The following is a 16,767-nucleotide window of genomic DNA, read 5'->3' on the forward strand; positions in this document are numbered from 1 at the left end:
TTCAGCAGATTTTTCCCTTGTGCTGTCTTAAGTTGTAGGCATACTCTGTCTAAAACTTTATTCTTTTCATTATCCCCAGGCTTCTCTGGAAAAATAGATATGTTAAACTATAAATGACATTTGTGATCTTACCTGTTGGTTGTCAAGATTCATCAGTGTGAGACTGCATGTTGAGATGGTCAGTTTTATATTCATTCCTGAAAACTGAAGATTACTTTTGCCAAGAACTGTTGATAGGAACTTAACTGGAGGCTTTAAAAATTAAAGAAGAAAAACAAAACACTGTCAGGAATTTTGTCACAGAATGAATGTTAATGTTTTTTAAATGTTAAAAATGAGTCAAAGTCCAAACTCTTTGTTTCTATTTTACCTTATATAAATCAAATGAAAGGGAATGATTTTTATTAAATAAACATGTTTTTAAAATTAGAATGCAGCAAATTCTTTATTAAGTAGTGAAATTTAGGCCCTCAGAACTTTCTCCTAGTTTCTCTCCTCCCCAGGTGCTGGGAGTGGACTCCTGCTTGAATATAAACAAATTCCTGTGAGAGTTTAGACCAGCTGAACTCTTGAGTCCTTTTCAATACGGCAAATCTAAAAGAAGAAAAATTTGACAATCCACTGAATCTAACACCACAGAAGGCATTGATGAACTCTCCAATTACACAACTGCTTCCTTCTCTAAAGCCATCCCTGTTCCTCCCTCATCTTTCCCTTGCCAGAGTTAAAAAGTCCTCTCTACTAGTCTAATTGTTACCTTCAGATAATCATGATGCCTGAAATTCTAACATTGGGCATTCTTTTAGGTTAAATCGTTGTTTTCAGAAGGTCCTAATTGTTAAAATGAACAAATATTACTAGGAAGGCGTTAGCCCCTTCCACATTAACTCATTAATAAAGATGATTTACCAGAAATTACTAATAGAGATTTAGAAGAAGATCCTGAGGTAAGGGACATGTTTTTTTATTTGTTTTGTTTTTGTTTGTTTGTTTTTTGAGACGGATTCTCGTTCCGTCGCCCAAGCTGGAGTGCAGTGGCGCGATCTGGAAAGGGACATGTTTTGATAGAAGTCAAAATTCTGGACCAGGCATTTCTCAAGAAGAGGAGGTGTGGGGGTTTGGTGAAGAATCATGAGAGTAGGGGGTACCCAGGAATTATAAAGAAAAGCACTGGGGTCATATGTCCACAAAGGCATACCAACAGGGGGGCGAGAGAGGATGGGCTGGTAGATTTCCTCAGGCAGAAATGCCACTTACCAACTGATGACCTTGGACAAATAACCTTTCTAAGCCTCAATTTCCTTTTATATAAAAAGTGGGGGAAAAAACAGTAGCCACATCATAAGGGCTGTTGTGAAGATTAAATAATAACTGGAGAACATTTAGCACAGTATTTGGCTAGGTACATGAGAGCTATTATTATTATTATTATTATTATTATTACTATTTTTGCCCTTCCCAACATTAAAAATTCTAAGAAATAATTTGAGAGATTTAAATGCTTTGATGGATGCTTGGATTAAGTCCTGAAATCCTCTGCTGGAAAGTGGACCAGTTGATGGAAATCAGTGATTCCTCAGCATATGAATCAATACTTAGAGGCAATCAGTGAAAACACAATTTGTTTCTGTCCTAGTTTTGCTCTCATTTGATTCATTCTGGAGCCATACCAAACTGTTAAACACACACTGTTGAAATTTTTTCTTTTTCTTTTTTTTGAGATAGAGTCTCGCTCTGTCGCCAAGGCTGGAGTACAGTGGCCGTATCTCAGTTCACTGTAAACTCCGCCTCCCGGGTTCACGCCATTCTCCTGCCTCAGCCTCCCGAGTAGCTGGGACTACAGGCGCCCGCCACCTCTCCCGGCTAGTTTTTTTTTTTCGTATTTTTTAGTAGAGACGGGGTTTCACCGTGTTAGCCAGGATGGTCTCAATCTCCTGACCTCGTGATCTGCCCGTCTGGGCCTCCCAAAGTGCTGGGATTACAGGCTTGAGCCACCGCGCCCGGCCACACTGTTGAAATTTAATGTACAGTTTTATTTTTAATTCCAACCTCATTCTAAAATGTAGTGCAAACAATGTGAGGAAGGAGCCCTAAACCTCACAGCTATCACCACATCATAAAGCTGACTCTTGGTCTACTTTCTTTGCTTCTTACACGGCTCTGGGCAAAGCGAGCCTCACAATTCAGGGATTTTGTGTTCCCCGCAGTGATTTTATTTACAGCAAGTTGTTCATTTGCTTCTCTAGAGTTTCTTTTCCATGCTAGTTTAAAAAATATTATTAAGAGGCCAATGCGGTGGCTCACGCCTGTAATCCCAGCACTTTGGGAGGCCGAGGTGAGCAGTTCACGAAGTCAGGAATTCGAGACCAGCCTGACCAACATGGCGAAACCCATCTCTACTAAAAACTCAAAAATAAGCCAGGCGTGGTGGCACGTGCCTGTAATCCCAGCTACTCAGGAGGCTGAGGTAGGAGAATCACTTGAACCTGGGAGGCGGAGGTCACAGTGAGCCGAGATCATGCCACTGCACTCCAGCCTGGGCAATAGAGCAAGACTCTGTTGCTCAAAAAAAAAAAAAAAAAAAAATATATATATATATATATATATGAAATACAAATTAAATTATAACACTATCTCATAGTTGAAAAGCATTTTGTTATCTGTAAAGAACTTTTGTATAAGTCATCTTAATTTTGTTCTCACCATAACCTTAATCTCGTGGGATATGCCCAAAATGTGTTTATTATATAGGAGACAAAGTCTTTCATGCCATTATTAGAAATGTCCTAACAGTTAAAAGACCCATGGAAGAGAAAGGAGTGGAAAGCACACAGGATGGGCAGTGAGGCAACTGGAATTCAAGTCCCAGATGTGATCCTAACTTCTCCAGGGACCTTAGACAACTCTGGAACCCCCTCAATGTCTTTGTTTACAAAACAGGAGTAATACTATCGCTTCCATTCTTCCACCTCTAGCCATGGGAGGTCTTAGGAGAATCAAATTTAGTATTAATAATAAAGTATATGGAAATGCACAGTATACGGCAAAGTGCTAACAAACTGTAGTGATTATAATTACTACTTTCAAAATGAATTTTGGCAATTTTGCTACAGGATTTCTTCTTCAAGAAAGAGATAGGGGAGAAACTGTAGACCCCGGCCTTGGGAGAGGTCATTATGGGAATGAGAGGAGAAAGGAACAGAAAGGGGAGGCTGAGGATGGGATACTGACCAACTTTTACAAAAGAGTGGAGGCAGACCTGGCAGAACTGCTTATCCATATTTTACAAAGAGAAAAGCATTAAGATAGGGAAACATTAATTGACTGTATCTGGGTCAATTTATTGGTACTGACATAGCAGCCTAGCTCTTCTTACTCTATATGGCATAGTCTCTCAGGAATCCCCAGTTCTTTCAGTTATTCATTAACTTTTAGACTTCAAAACTCATGGGAGATCACATAAATAGATAAATCATTTATCCATTAGCACTCCAAACTGCTAATGATGCAGTATCTAACAGACCTAAGGAATCAAACAAAGATCTGACTATATTCAACTGGCCCTACATCGTTTTTTGGCTCTCTCCCTGAAGGGCAGATGCTTGGCAAAAGGGCAGATAACATCGTGATTAAGTGTGTAGATGCTGGACCAGACTACCTGGGCTTGACCTAGCTCCTCCACACACTGACTGGGTCACTGAGCAAGTTACTTAACCTCTCGGGGCCTCAGTTTCCTCATCTGTAAAATGGGGACAAACAATAACACTTGTGGCTAGGTTTTTTGTGATGATTAACAAAGTATAAAAACCACAGCATACCAAAACTTATGGGATGCAGTGAAAACAGTGAGTGCTAGGAGGAAAAATCATAGATATAAACACTTTTATTAAAAAAGCAGAAAGATCTCAAGTCAAAAACCTAACATTGTAACTTAAGGAACTAGAAAAAAACAAAACCCAAAGCTAGCGGAAGCAAGGAAATCATAAAGATTAGAACAGAGATAAAATAGAGAATAGAAAAATAGATAAAATTAATTAAACCAAAAGTTGGTTCTTCCAAAAGATCGGCAAAACTGGCAAACCTTTACCTAGATGAATTAAGGCAAAAAAGAGAAAAGACTCAAATTACTAAAATCAGAAATGAAAGTGAAGACATTACTACCAATTCTACAGAAATAAAAAGGATTATAAGAGACTACTGTCAACAATTGTATGCGAACAAGTTGGAGAACCTAGATACAATGGACAAATTGCTAGAATACCTATCAAGACGAAATCATAAAGAAACTGAAAATGTCAATAGGCTTGGTGAGAATATGGAGAAATTAGAACCCTTGTGCATTATTGGTGGGAGTGTAAAATGGTACAGCTGCTGTAGAAAACAGTATGGTAGTTCCTCAATGAAAAAATAGAATAACCACATGATCCAGCAATTCTACTTCTGAGTATATACCCAAAATAATTGAAAGGAAGGTCTCTAAAAGATTTTGTAACTCATGTTCATAGCAGCATTATTCATAATAGCTAAGCTGTGGAAGCAACCTAGTGTCCATCTACAGAAGAATGGATAAGCAAAATGTGGTCTATACATACAACGCAAAATTATTCAGCTATAAAAAGGAAGTAAATTCCAACATCTGCTATGACATGGATGAACCTTGAGGACATTATGCTAAGTGAATTAAGCCAGTCATAAAAGGACCAACACTGTATGATTCCACTCATATGTAGTATCTAGAGTACTCAAAATCATAGAGACAGAAAGTAGAATTGTGGTTGCCAGGGTCTGGGGAAATAGGGGACTGGGGAGTTACGGTTTAATGTGTAGAGTTTCAGTTTTGCAAGATGAAAAGAGTTCTAAAGATGGATGATGGTGATGCCTGCACAAAAATATGAATGTACTTAATATCACTGAACTCTACACTTAAAAAGGGTTAAGATGAGGCTGGGAGTGGTGGCTCATGCCTATAATCCCAGCACTTTGGAAGGCTGAGGTGGGTAGATCACTTGAGGCCAGGGAGTTAGAGACCAGCCTGGCCAACATGGCAAAACCTCATCTCTACTAAAAATACAAAAATCAGCCAGGCATGGTGGCACATGATTGCAATCCCAGCTACTCAGGAGGCTGAGACATTGAAAATTGTTTGAACCCCTGGGAGGCAGAGGTTGCAGTGAGCCGCTGGACTCTAGCCTGGGTGACAGAGTGAAACGGTCTCAAAAAAAAAAGAAGGTTAAGATGGTAAATTTTATGTTATGGATATTTTACCACAATAAAGTAGAGAGAAAAGAAAAGAAAAAGGGGTAAAGTGCTGGAAAGAGTCCCTGGCACATATTAAGTACTCAATACATGCTAGCTATTGAAGGAAACCAGCTGCTTTTCTGTTTTTCTCTGCAAGTGTACTTTCTGGATAGATGATAGCCAGGTTTGCTTTGTTTTATTTTGGGATGGGGAATCCCTGCCCCTTAGATGAGAAAATCTTGCCTGTTAGTTGGAATCATCCAGTTGAAGCATTCTAATCAGAAATTATGAGAAGCAGGAAGAGGTTAGAGATTACTTTGGAACCATGGGTTCTGTGAAAGAAACTAGTCATAGGGAGTCCTTAATAGAATTTAAGAGCCATTTGTCAAAATGTTTCATACCATGTGGGTTCTCTGAGTCACTCTGGGTGACACTGGTTCAGCCCTATGTAATATAATGAAGAATGATAACCGAAAACAGGGCAGATGGTATAGAAATAGAACCCTAAGCTGAGAATCTGAAGACTTGGCTTCTACAGCTGGCTCTGACCTCAATCACCCTAGTGACTCAGACAAATACCATCTCTTGTCTCAAATTCAGTTTAGTAGCTGGCAAAATGAAAATGTTAGACCAGAAGATCTCTTTAAAAACCCTTCTCGGCCAGGTGTGGTGGCTCACGCCTGTAGTCCCAGCACTTTGGGAGGTCGAGGTGGGCAGATCACGAGGTCAGGAGATTGAGACCATCCTGGCTAACACGGTGAAACCCGGTCTCTACTAAAAATACAGAAAAATTAGCCAGGCTTGGTGGCAGACGCCTGTAGTCCTAGCTACTCAGGAGGCTGAGGCAGGAGAATGGCGTGAACCTGGGAGGCGGAGCTTGCAGTGAGCCAAGATTGCACCACTGCACTCCAGCCTGGGCGACAGAGCGAGACTCTGTCTCAAAAACAAAAAACAAAAAAACAAAAAGCAAAACAAAACAAAACAAATCCTACACTTAAACAGTCTGCAATTCTATATGATTTATATAGTTATCTTAAGAGCTTTTGCATCGGCCCTTTGGACTTTTCAAACCAACAAAATATTCTAGGGCTCACAGCTTAATAGCAATAATACTAGCTATCATTAACACAGAAAGTGTAATAGATGCCAGACGCCATGGTAGGTAGTATGTAGACATCACTTCATTTATTTCTTACATAACCCTATAAAGTAAGTGCTATTTTCTCCCATTTTACAGATGAGTAAACCAAGGATCCAAGAGGTTAAGTGACTTGTCCAAGAGTACACCGTTTGTAGGTGGCTGAGGCAGGACTTCAATCCGAGTCTGTCTAACATCAAAACTTTGCTTTCTTTCCACAGGGAAAGCTACTCTACTCATGCGTTATTAGCTCACCTTTACCACTATCCATATTTATACTAGAAAACAGGCCAGGAAGCCTAAAAGGTCTAAAATGTTGTAATGCAGAATACATACATTATAAAATGTGGAAACTGGAAGGCACTAAACTGGTCATTTAGTTCAACTCCCTAACTCCACACTCCACAGGAAATAAGAACGGAGTCTCAGCAAGATGAGATCCCATGCTCCCTGGTCAGTAAGAGCCAAGTCCAGCACCCTACATTTCTGACATAAAGCCCAGGGGCTTTCTCCCCTCTGCAGCTGGAGGCATTACCACGTCAGACAGCCTCAGGCAACTCGGAAACATTTGAGGGACAAGAGTAGCTTTGAGTGCAGCTCTGATATCATGCCACCTAATAAAGGCCAGGCTGGACTTTGGGTCATATGGCGGGATGAACTAACAGCAATTTTCATACTCTCTTTGCCATAATTAGGGACACATAAGCAAGAAAACCACCGCAACATTTACCTTTCGCTTTTTAATGGCTCCATTTGCCCCGGGAACAGCTTCACACAGGCGACTTATTGCTTCCCTAAAGAACAGAAACCATACAAATAAAGACTTAGCATACTACCTCCACACAGTAAGTGTTTAAGAAATGTTAGAAATTATCACGACCAAAAAGTACACATACACAGGATATTCTCCCAGCCCCACAGGAGGAAATGCTGTACTTACTCCTTCTGCAGGAAAACCTAGCAGCACCTAATACTGAGCAATTGCTTTACAACAAGGAGCTCCACTATTCGCTTTTTTCATCTCTGTTTTTCCTTGGATTTTCAGATTTTGTTTTTTGTGTTGTTGATTTTTAACCAAAAAGGAGGGAAGGCCATTGTCATCTGGAAATACTTTGCAGTGTTACCTCTAGCAAAATCATCTCTGTAATGTTATGAATAAAAAGCTTCATAGTATCTCAGAACTAAAGACAATTAAATACAAAAATAACCTGACACTAGAGGAAATTTAAAAGGATTGGGAGAATGTTGAACTTCAAGGTGGTCTCAAATGGAGTTTTATTGACTAGGTTGCTGCTACAAGCCATTGAGCTTTCATGTAATTTCACAGAAGAAAAGAAATCAATATCAAATTTCCTCCTTTGCTTACTTTTCTGCCCTTCCTATATATTGCACTTCCTGAGAGAAAGGCACCGCTAAAATAAGTAGTTGCTCCTTAATGGAAGTGGTGAAGGAACTGGCGCCCTCCTTTCCAGAAATGCAGTTAAAACTAAAAGCTTTTGTCTCTGGGACTCTGAGCATTCATAACTGCCCAAGCTTTCACTCTGTGTAATTTGAACCTTAGCCTTGTGGCTTTGAACACATATATTAAACTTTTCACAAGGCAAATGAAAATCTCTTCCAGACTCCCCAGAGATCATTGTTTAAATTAATAAACTATATTCTCACACACACACACCCCAGCACACATACACATGCAACACTGTATTATAGTTTTTATATATATTATATTTCACAATAGTATTTTGTATAGTTTAGATTCCCAAAGGAAGTGGGGAGACATCAGAGAGAGGAAGGCAGATCCATTTTTGTTTTGTTTTGTTTTGTTTTTGTTCTGAGACAGAATCTCGCTCTGTTGCCCAGGCTGGAGGGCAGTGGCACAATCTCAGCTCACTGCAAGCTCCGCTCCCCAGGTTCACACCATTCTCCTGCCTCAGCCTCCCGAGTAGCTGGGACTACAGGTGCCCAACACCACGCCCGGCTAATTTTTTTGTATTTTTAGTAGAGATGGGATTTCACCATGTTAGCCAGGATGGTCTTGATCTCCTGACCTCGTGATCTGCCCGCCTCAGCCTCCCAAAGTGCTGGGATTACAGGTGTGAGCCACTGCGCCTGGCCATGCAGACCCATTTTAAAAACTACAGCTATGATAGGTTGTAGTGCAGAGCAATATTCTTCTAGAAAATACTTTTGAAAGATAATTAGAATTCCCAAAGATTCTAGGCATTATTTTGCACTTATAAATGTATGTTTTAGCTCAGATCATTTTTTCTATATAAATGAAACTCTTCTTCAAGGTATTATCTTGTTATATTTTTGCATAATTATCTGCAATCAAAGGATAGAATGGATCTTTGGTTAGCACATATTCTCAGGATTTCATATTTATTGTTTCTCTAGGATTCTATCCTTTGTTCTCCGGAGTCAAACAGAAGGATAACACAGAGAGTTGGGCTCTCTGGCTTGGTTGGTTGATTGATGTTTTGAGTCATCTTAATGATTACTCAGTAATTGATAAGACTCATAATTAATCCAAACTGGCACTGATACTGCCAAAATAGCTAGTCCAGGCACCCCGCTATATTGACAGTATTTAATAAAGAGGTATTATAAGATAGGGCAGATCCTTTACTCCATGAGAGTGATTTGGATATTTTGGTCTAAAAATACAAAAAATTAGCCAGGCGTGGTGGCAGGCACCTGTAATCTCAGCTACTTGGGAGGCTCAGGCAGGAGAATCGCTTGAATCCGAGAGGTGGAGGTTGCAGCAAGCTGAGATTGCGCCATTGCACTCCAGCCTGGGCAAAAAGAACGAAACTCTGGTCTCAAAAAAAAATAAATAAATAAATAAATAAATAAATAAGTTGACAATGATGTGAACTTAAAGTAAAAACAAAGGTGAATATTGATGCCACCAAATATAATAACAACAACAATAATAATGTAACAATAATTATATGTTAAATATAGTAACTTTTTATTAGAAGTTGTTACTTTTATATAGCAACTCATAATTTCACAAACTGTTTTCCCATACATTTGTTTTTTTGATTCTCACACCAATTATCAATATCTTCTAACAAAAAGTAATGTAGTGAATTTAAGTTGAAGGGAATACTTTACAGCATGAATACCTCTCAAGGAGGTTTTAAAAGGATGAACCTTCCTGGAAGGGAGGGGATTAGAATTTCTCGACAGACAGAAGAACATAGGTGAAGACATCAAAACACAAAGTATCATGATATGAGGGGAATTACAGGTACTTTCATATTGCTGGAGCATAACATATGGTAGAACAAGAGTGAATATGAACTAAGAGACAAGAGTCTAAATACTGTTTCTGTGAAGTGCCGGACAGTAAATATTTCAGACTTTGCTCTTTTGCAAGTACTCAACTCTGCTATTGTAGTGCAAAAAGCAGCCTTAGACAATATGTAGACAAGTAAGCATGGCTGTGTTCCAACAAAACTTTATAGAAACTGGTAGCTGGCCAGATTTGGCCCATGGGCCACAGTTTCTTGACCCGTGGATCCAATAATTCACACAAAAGGAGAGAGAAATCATTTGATTTTTTAAGATGGGAAAATATTCACATTCATTATAATTTTAAAATTGAAAATTAAAACAACAAGATACTTCACTCATTAAATTAGGGGAAAAAAATACAAAACCCAGTGTTGGAAAAGATGGGAAATATTCTGCTTTAGGCATATTTATCCATTGCCAGGGGCCTCGGTTAGTATTAATACAATCTTTCTAGAGAGTAATTTGGTAAAATTTGAAAAATGTCAAAATTTCTCAGAGCATGGGCGGGGCGTGGTGGCACACACTTGTAGTCCCAGCTACTTGGGAGGCTTGCTTGAGCCCAGGAGTTCAAGGCTGCAGTGCCACTGCACTCCCGCCTGGGTGACAGAGCGAGACCCTGTCTCTAAAAACAATTTGTTTAAATAATTTATTACAGCCTTTGACAAGGTGGGGAGAAGCCTGTATTGGGATAGCATTGAGTATATAAGTAAAAGAAACACTTAACATAAGAAACCAACCCAAAGTCTTGCGATACAGAGATAAAACATATCAAAATGGATATTGCCACTTGGACTATAGAAATATGAAGAAGTCTACAGAAATTAGTGTGAAAAAGTAGAACTTGCAACAGTATGTACACATGGGTAGCAGCTATATCAAATTAATCCTGTGTAAATAGTAATGTAGAAAAAGCTTGTAAACTATGGCTTGGTTTTAGGTGTTTTTTTGTGTGTGGTTTGCTATTTCGTTTCTGATTCTACTGGTGTTTAGATATAAACAAGGTAAACAATGTTATGTTTTACTTTCATTGTGCACTTGATTCGATAAGTAATCCTTTAAAATACTGAAAATAATGTACAGTAAGTTCCTTCAGCAGGAGTTTTGCTAGTGTGAGGCAAAGGTGTTGAGATGTGAAGGCACATCAAAAATGTCCCAATGGAGAGGTGACACCCATAGAGAGATGGGACAATGTTCATGTTATGGATACTAACAGGTGTTCTTTATTTCTCTCTCTGCTCCCATTCCAGCTTAGCTTTTAACCCCCCCATCTTTGTAGCCACTAAATCCATATTTCCTTTTTCAGTTTTTTTTAACAGAGCTACCTGTTTCTATTCCCAAAAGTTTCATAAAGATAAAAAATCTTGAGTGCATTTAGTAAAGCCTTTTAGAATGGTACACCTTGCAGTAGCAGCGAGCCCAAGTTTCAGTGAAAGAACAGCCCCCATTTATATTTATTTATTTAATTTTTTGTTTTTGTAGAGATAGGGTCTCACTCTGTTGCCCAGGTTGGAGTGTAGAGATGCGATCATAGCTCACTGCAGCCTCAACCTCCTTGGGCTCAAGCAATCCTCCCACCTCAACCTCCCATGTAGCTGGGACCACTACAACTGGCAAGCACCACCATAATTGGCTAATTTTTTCTTTTCCTTTTTTATTTTGTGTAGAGACAGGGTCTCCCTATGTTGCCTGGGTTGGTCTTGAACTCCTGGGCTCAAGTGAGACTCCCACCTCAGCCTACCAAGGTTCTGGGATTAGAGGTGTGAGCCATAGCTCCTGGCCAGCCCCTATTTACTAAGCACTCTCTATGGTCAGGCTCAGAAGTGAACACCTTATGTACATCATTTCATTGAGTCATAACAGTATCATTCCAAGGTACGGACTTCACCCTCATTTTACCAATGAGGATACTAAAGTTCAAAGAATTTAAATAACTGTGTACAAATCAGGCAATTGACAGTGGGAGAGACAGAATGCAAATCCACTTCTGACTTCAAAACCCACAAGCACTGGGAAGGAACCACATTGCTAGATGGATGAAAAGGAGGGAGTCGTAGGCTCTAGAGGCTAGGGGAAGTAGTATATTGACTGTCCTTCCCTTGCTCACTCCCCTAACACAGTGAGGGGAGGCTCTTTGGCAAATCGCTAACACCAGCGTGGCTGGGGTAAACTACCCAGGCAAAAGGACAAAGTGGTGGGGCCGACTCTTCTTAGAAAAGACTTACTCGGATGTCTCTGCCCTTCCCCAGCCCTCTGCTGTCTATGCGCTGGCTGCCACCTCCTGGAAGAAACGAACATCTGGAGCCAGGCTCTGCCCACATGGGCAACATACATGAGTACGCACTCACACGCTCACTCAGAACTGTATATTTGAGGCATGTGAGGCTTTACAGAGTCCCCAAAATCTCTTGAGGTACAAAACTCTGCTCAAAAGAAAAAAAGGGGAAAATTTGTGCTTATGAACTTGCTTTAAAAAGTAATTATCAGCCAGGCACAGTGGCTCATGCCTGTAGTCCCACCACGCAGGGAGGCCGAGGCAGGAGGATCTCTCAAGGCCAGGACTTTGAGACAAACTGGACAACATAGTGAGACCTTGTCTCCACAAAAATATATCTATTTTTAAATTGCCAGGCGTAGCAGTGCACACCTGTGGCCACAGCTACCCAGGAGCCCAGTGCAGGAGGATTGCTTGAGCCTAGGAGTTCAAGGCTGCAGTGAGCTAGGATCACATCACTGCACTCCAGTCTGGGTGACAGAGCAAGACCCTGTCTCAAAAAAATAGTACTTATTAATTTTTTGAATTGGAGACTCTAAGATGAGCCATGCCTCTCTCCAATAAAAGGCCTATTTGTACAAACTTTTCTTTTCTTTTTTTTTTTATTTTTATTTTTTTGGGGACGGATGTTGCTCTGGTTGCCCAGGCTGGAGTGCAATGGTACGATCTCGGCTCACTGCAACCTCCGCCTCCAAGGTTCAAGCAATTCTCCTGCCTCAGCCTCCCAAGTAGCTGGAATTACAGGCACCCGCCACCACACCCCACTAATTTTTGTATTTTTAGTGGAGATGGGGTTTCACCATGTTGGCCAGGCTGGTCTCAAACTCCTGACCTCAGGTGATCTGCCCGCCTGGCCTTTCAAAGTGCTGGGATTATAGACATGAGCCACCGCGCCCGGCCTGTACAAACTTTTCTATTCCATTTAAGAAGGTCCACTCCTCACCCCAAAGCTCCCCAGAACATTCTGTGGACCTCTTAGAAATCACAGATCCCAGGTTAAGAATTACTGCTTTAAATTAACCTCTCAAATTCCACTTGCCTTGCTGATAGCAGCGTTAACAAATCTGAAATCCCAGCGAGGAAAGGCAGATAGATGCCTGCATTCTGTTGCTTTTGTTCACAAAGATCTTTTCTTCCCCTACTACTGGGACCAAGACATTAATTGTAACATTTTCAAGAACAAATAGTACTTTCAGTGCTTTTCTGGAGTCTCAGCCACACCCTTGGGCCAACTTTACAAATGCTGAGGAAAAAGAAAAAGACAACAGAGCTGAGTGCGATTTTTCCTGGGACCGGGGGGGGGGGGGGGGGGGGGGGGGCCGCCATTCTTGCAGCCCCAAAATTTCTGCAGAACCTTTTTGGAGCTGAGTGGCGGTGAGACTTTCTCCAGCTAGCAAACATTCAGTAAGTGTCTGCTCTTAGAGGAGCAGAATTTTTGGGCTTTCAATGGCTAAAGATTTCCATCTTGGGAGCCTGTATTAGAAAGAAAGAGAAACGCCCCAGAGCACCAACAGTGGCCACTTTGTTTATTGTTTCGCCACATGAGAGAGAAGGGGAGAAGTGGGCTGATGTAAGAGAATGAGAATGCCGTTGAAGATTTGCTTTTAAGCATATAAAACCCTGCCTACGCCATAAGACCAAAAAAAGATATTTTGTCTGTCTTAACAGAGTCCAAACTAATCATCCAAACAAAGCCACCTTTCTTCACCAACTCCTGGCCAGTACGACACTGAAGTTATAATTCTTCTGTGTCTTTAACCCTCAAACAGTTAAGCTCCTCTGGAAGCAATGTCGCCTAACACACACACACACACACGTGCACACACACACACTTTTTAAATTTTTTTTAATTTTGGAAGGCAATATCACGATCCAAGACAAAGGGGAGCATTTAATAGGAGGAGAGGCTGTGGGGCAGATTTCTTCTGGTGAATGTCAAGATGCAGTTCTTCAGTCAATAGGAAAGCCAGAAAATGTGCAACATGAAACCAGGCAAAGGGGCCCAGCTGGAATGATTAAAGGCAATGATCCCCACATCCCCCACCTTTTGACACGTACACACACACACACGCACACACACATCTATAGTCACATATGCAGTGAAGGAGTAGTTCCCGTTTTGTCCCTGCAAATAGGAATGAGAATAAAATTTTAATCACAGCAAGAGCCTTTCCAAAATAAAATGTCAATGATACTCAGCTAAAACAAATTCACCTGCCATTTCCCAAAGGACTTTCTTTTACTTTGCATCTCCAACGTAAGTCCTTAAAGAAATCAGTTACCAAAGTCTAAGGGACATGTTGCGCCCTAAATGTCTCGGATTGCCTTCTTGTTATGAATGAAAAGACTTTGAGTAATTCAGACTGCACATCCATGTGGTATTATGCTGTTCTGATTGTTCTAGGGAAACCAGTACCATCTTTTTTTAAAATCTTTGCCTCCAGGACAGCAAGGCTCAGTGATCTATGTGTTCAATTTTGTCCAGCTTAGTGAAATTAAAGACATCCAAGAATTTGTGAAAGCCCTCAGACCGGACACTTTAGAACAGGAGCCTGCCTCTGCGGTGATAAGCACACAATGAACGCAGTCAATGCCCATAGACCAGTTGAAAATGGAAAGCCTCAAATTTGCTTTGTGCTATTATCAAGGGGCATCACCCGTGCACTCCAGGAGGGTGAACTCAGCTCATAAAATACATCCTTTCACTTTAGAAACAGGCACCGCGAGTCCCAGGATGGTCAAATAAAACCTTTGAGTACTGCCCACAGCATTTATCCCCACACTGACTTAGTGTACCACTCTGTTCACCTGAATTGTATTTAAAGTCTGATTCTAAAATACAATTGCTAGCCAACCCAGCTCAGTAACCATAGGAAATGGGTTTGTCCGTCTACTTCATGATTCTGCCCTTTGGCTCTGATGCAAATGTGAACCCATTAATCACACTGGAATGAGGTGAAATACCCTCTTGTCTAGAGTATCACATCTCCCCTATAAATCTCACTAGTTAACGGACATTAAGTGCTGGTTTTCTACTGTCCCCAAAGTGATTTCCTGTAATACAATCATGTATCTCAAAATTCAAACACCTATGTCCACAAGCTGATGGCTTATAGGCTTAAGGAAATGACAATAAGAAATAGAGTTGGTTTCATGTAAAATACATGGGAATTTGTAAATTCAAAAGATTGTTCTCCTTTAGGATAAACTGGGCTTCTTTAAAACAACTCTGTTTTTGACAAAATATTCAAAATATTATGAAGGTGTGTCTTTTGGAGTTAAAGAGTGCACTGATGCATAGTGTGGTCACTTACGAGCCAAAGCTCATTAAAAACAAACAAACAAACAAAACAAAAACAAAAACAGATCTTACTTAGTCACCCACTTTATTCACTCAAGCTCACTCTAAACAATGTATATCTACTTCCAAAAATTCTTCAGAGAGTAATTGGAATTTTAAAGAAATTTAAAACAGTTTGGCCAGGTGTGGTGGCTCACACCTGTAATCTTTGCACTTTGGGAGGCCAAGGTAGGTGGATCACTTGAGGTCAAGAGTTCAAGACCAGCCTGGCCAACATCGTGAAACCCCGTCTCTAGTAAAAATACAAAAATTAGCCAGGCATGGTGGTGCATGCCTGTAATCCCAGCTACTAGGGAGGCTGAGGCAGGAGAATTGCTTGAACCGGGAGGCAGAGGTTGCAGTGAGCTGAGATTGTGCCATTGCACTCTAGCTTGGGTGACAGAGCAACACTCCATCTAAATAAATAAATAAATAGTAAAACAGTTTGTCATACAGGTGTCTATACCATTGAGCAAGACAGCAATTGGTGTAATGAATATATTACTTCTACCACTGTTTTGTTTTTTTTTAAAATAACTTTGGTTCTTTTAAAGGCTATTTGGCATATATGTTGTAAATCTTATTGGGAATTCCATTTTTTTTAATGTGTGTGCACCTCTGGAAGGAAGGAATAACTGGCCTAGCCAGTTAATCCACCTTGACAAATTATTTGTCAAGGACAGCTTCAGCCTGCACATCCACAGAGAGTACACCATTAGGTAAGTGGTGATCAAACTGTAAAGTTCTTAAGAATCACCTGGGTACTGGTTAAAATACAGATTTCTAGGACCGTTCCTAGAGGTTTTGATTCTGGGGTGAGGCCTAGGAATCTACAGTTTCACAAACCTTCCAAGTGATTCCGATACGGAGTTCATGAACCACACAGCTGATTAAACCTTCTCCTCAGACTCACTGCACAGAGTAACTGGTGCTGTGCTCTATAGCTTAGACCAGATGGTTGCGTTAGAGGGTGTTAAGGAATTAGGTCACCTATTCCTAGAGGTCAGAATAGGGAAGGTTACACTGCCTATATGTTTGATGATATTCCATTCTGGGGAATTTTGTTTTCAATGTAGTCACTCTATATTCTGGGATACATATTTGGTATAATCCTCTCTTCTCCTCTCTACCTCCCCCATCCTCTCTCCTCAAGAAGAAGGGCTTTATGGCTGGGTGTGGTGGCTCACGTCTGTAATCCTAGCACTTTGGAAGGCCAAGGTGGGCAGATGACCTGAGGTCAGGAGTTCAAGAGCAGCCTGGCCAATATGGTGAAACCCCATCTCTACTAAAAATACAAAAGTAGCCAGGAGTGGTGGTGGGCGCCTGTAGTCATAACTACTCAGGAGGCTGAGGCAGGAGCTCAGTCAATATAAAACCCTGTCTCTTCAAAAAATACAAGTTAGCCAGCTGTGTTTGTTTGCACCTGTAGTCCCAGCTACTTGGGGAGGCTGAGGTGGGAGGATTGCTTGAGCCCGG

At 40.7% G+C, this 16,767-nt stretch overlaps 1 protein-coding gene across 1 annotated transcript in view; it reads right to left on the bottom strand.

Moving 5' to 3' along the window:
• The window catches only part of SHC4 (SHC adaptor protein 4), a 137,623-nt gene that overhangs the window by 59,065 nt on the left and 61,791 nt on the right, over nt 1-16,767 (bottom strand). Inside the window, exons 3-4 of the mRNA XM_008016683.3 lie at nt 7,107-7,170; nt 133-252 (exon numbers count right to left, since the gene is read on the bottom strand). Coding sequence (XP_008014874.3) covers nt 133-252; nt 7,107-7,170 — 184 coding nt within the window. The remainder of the gene's footprint in view (nt 1-132; nt 253-7,106; nt 7,171-16,767) is intronic.

This window comes from Chlorocebus sabaeus, chromosome 26 (genome assembly GCF_047675955.1).
Source record: "Chlorocebus sabaeus isolate Y175 chromosome 26, mChlSab1.0.hap1, whole genome shotgun sequence".
NCBI lineage: Eukaryota > Metazoa > Chordata > Mammalia > Primates > Cercopithecidae > Chlorocebus > Chlorocebus sabaeus.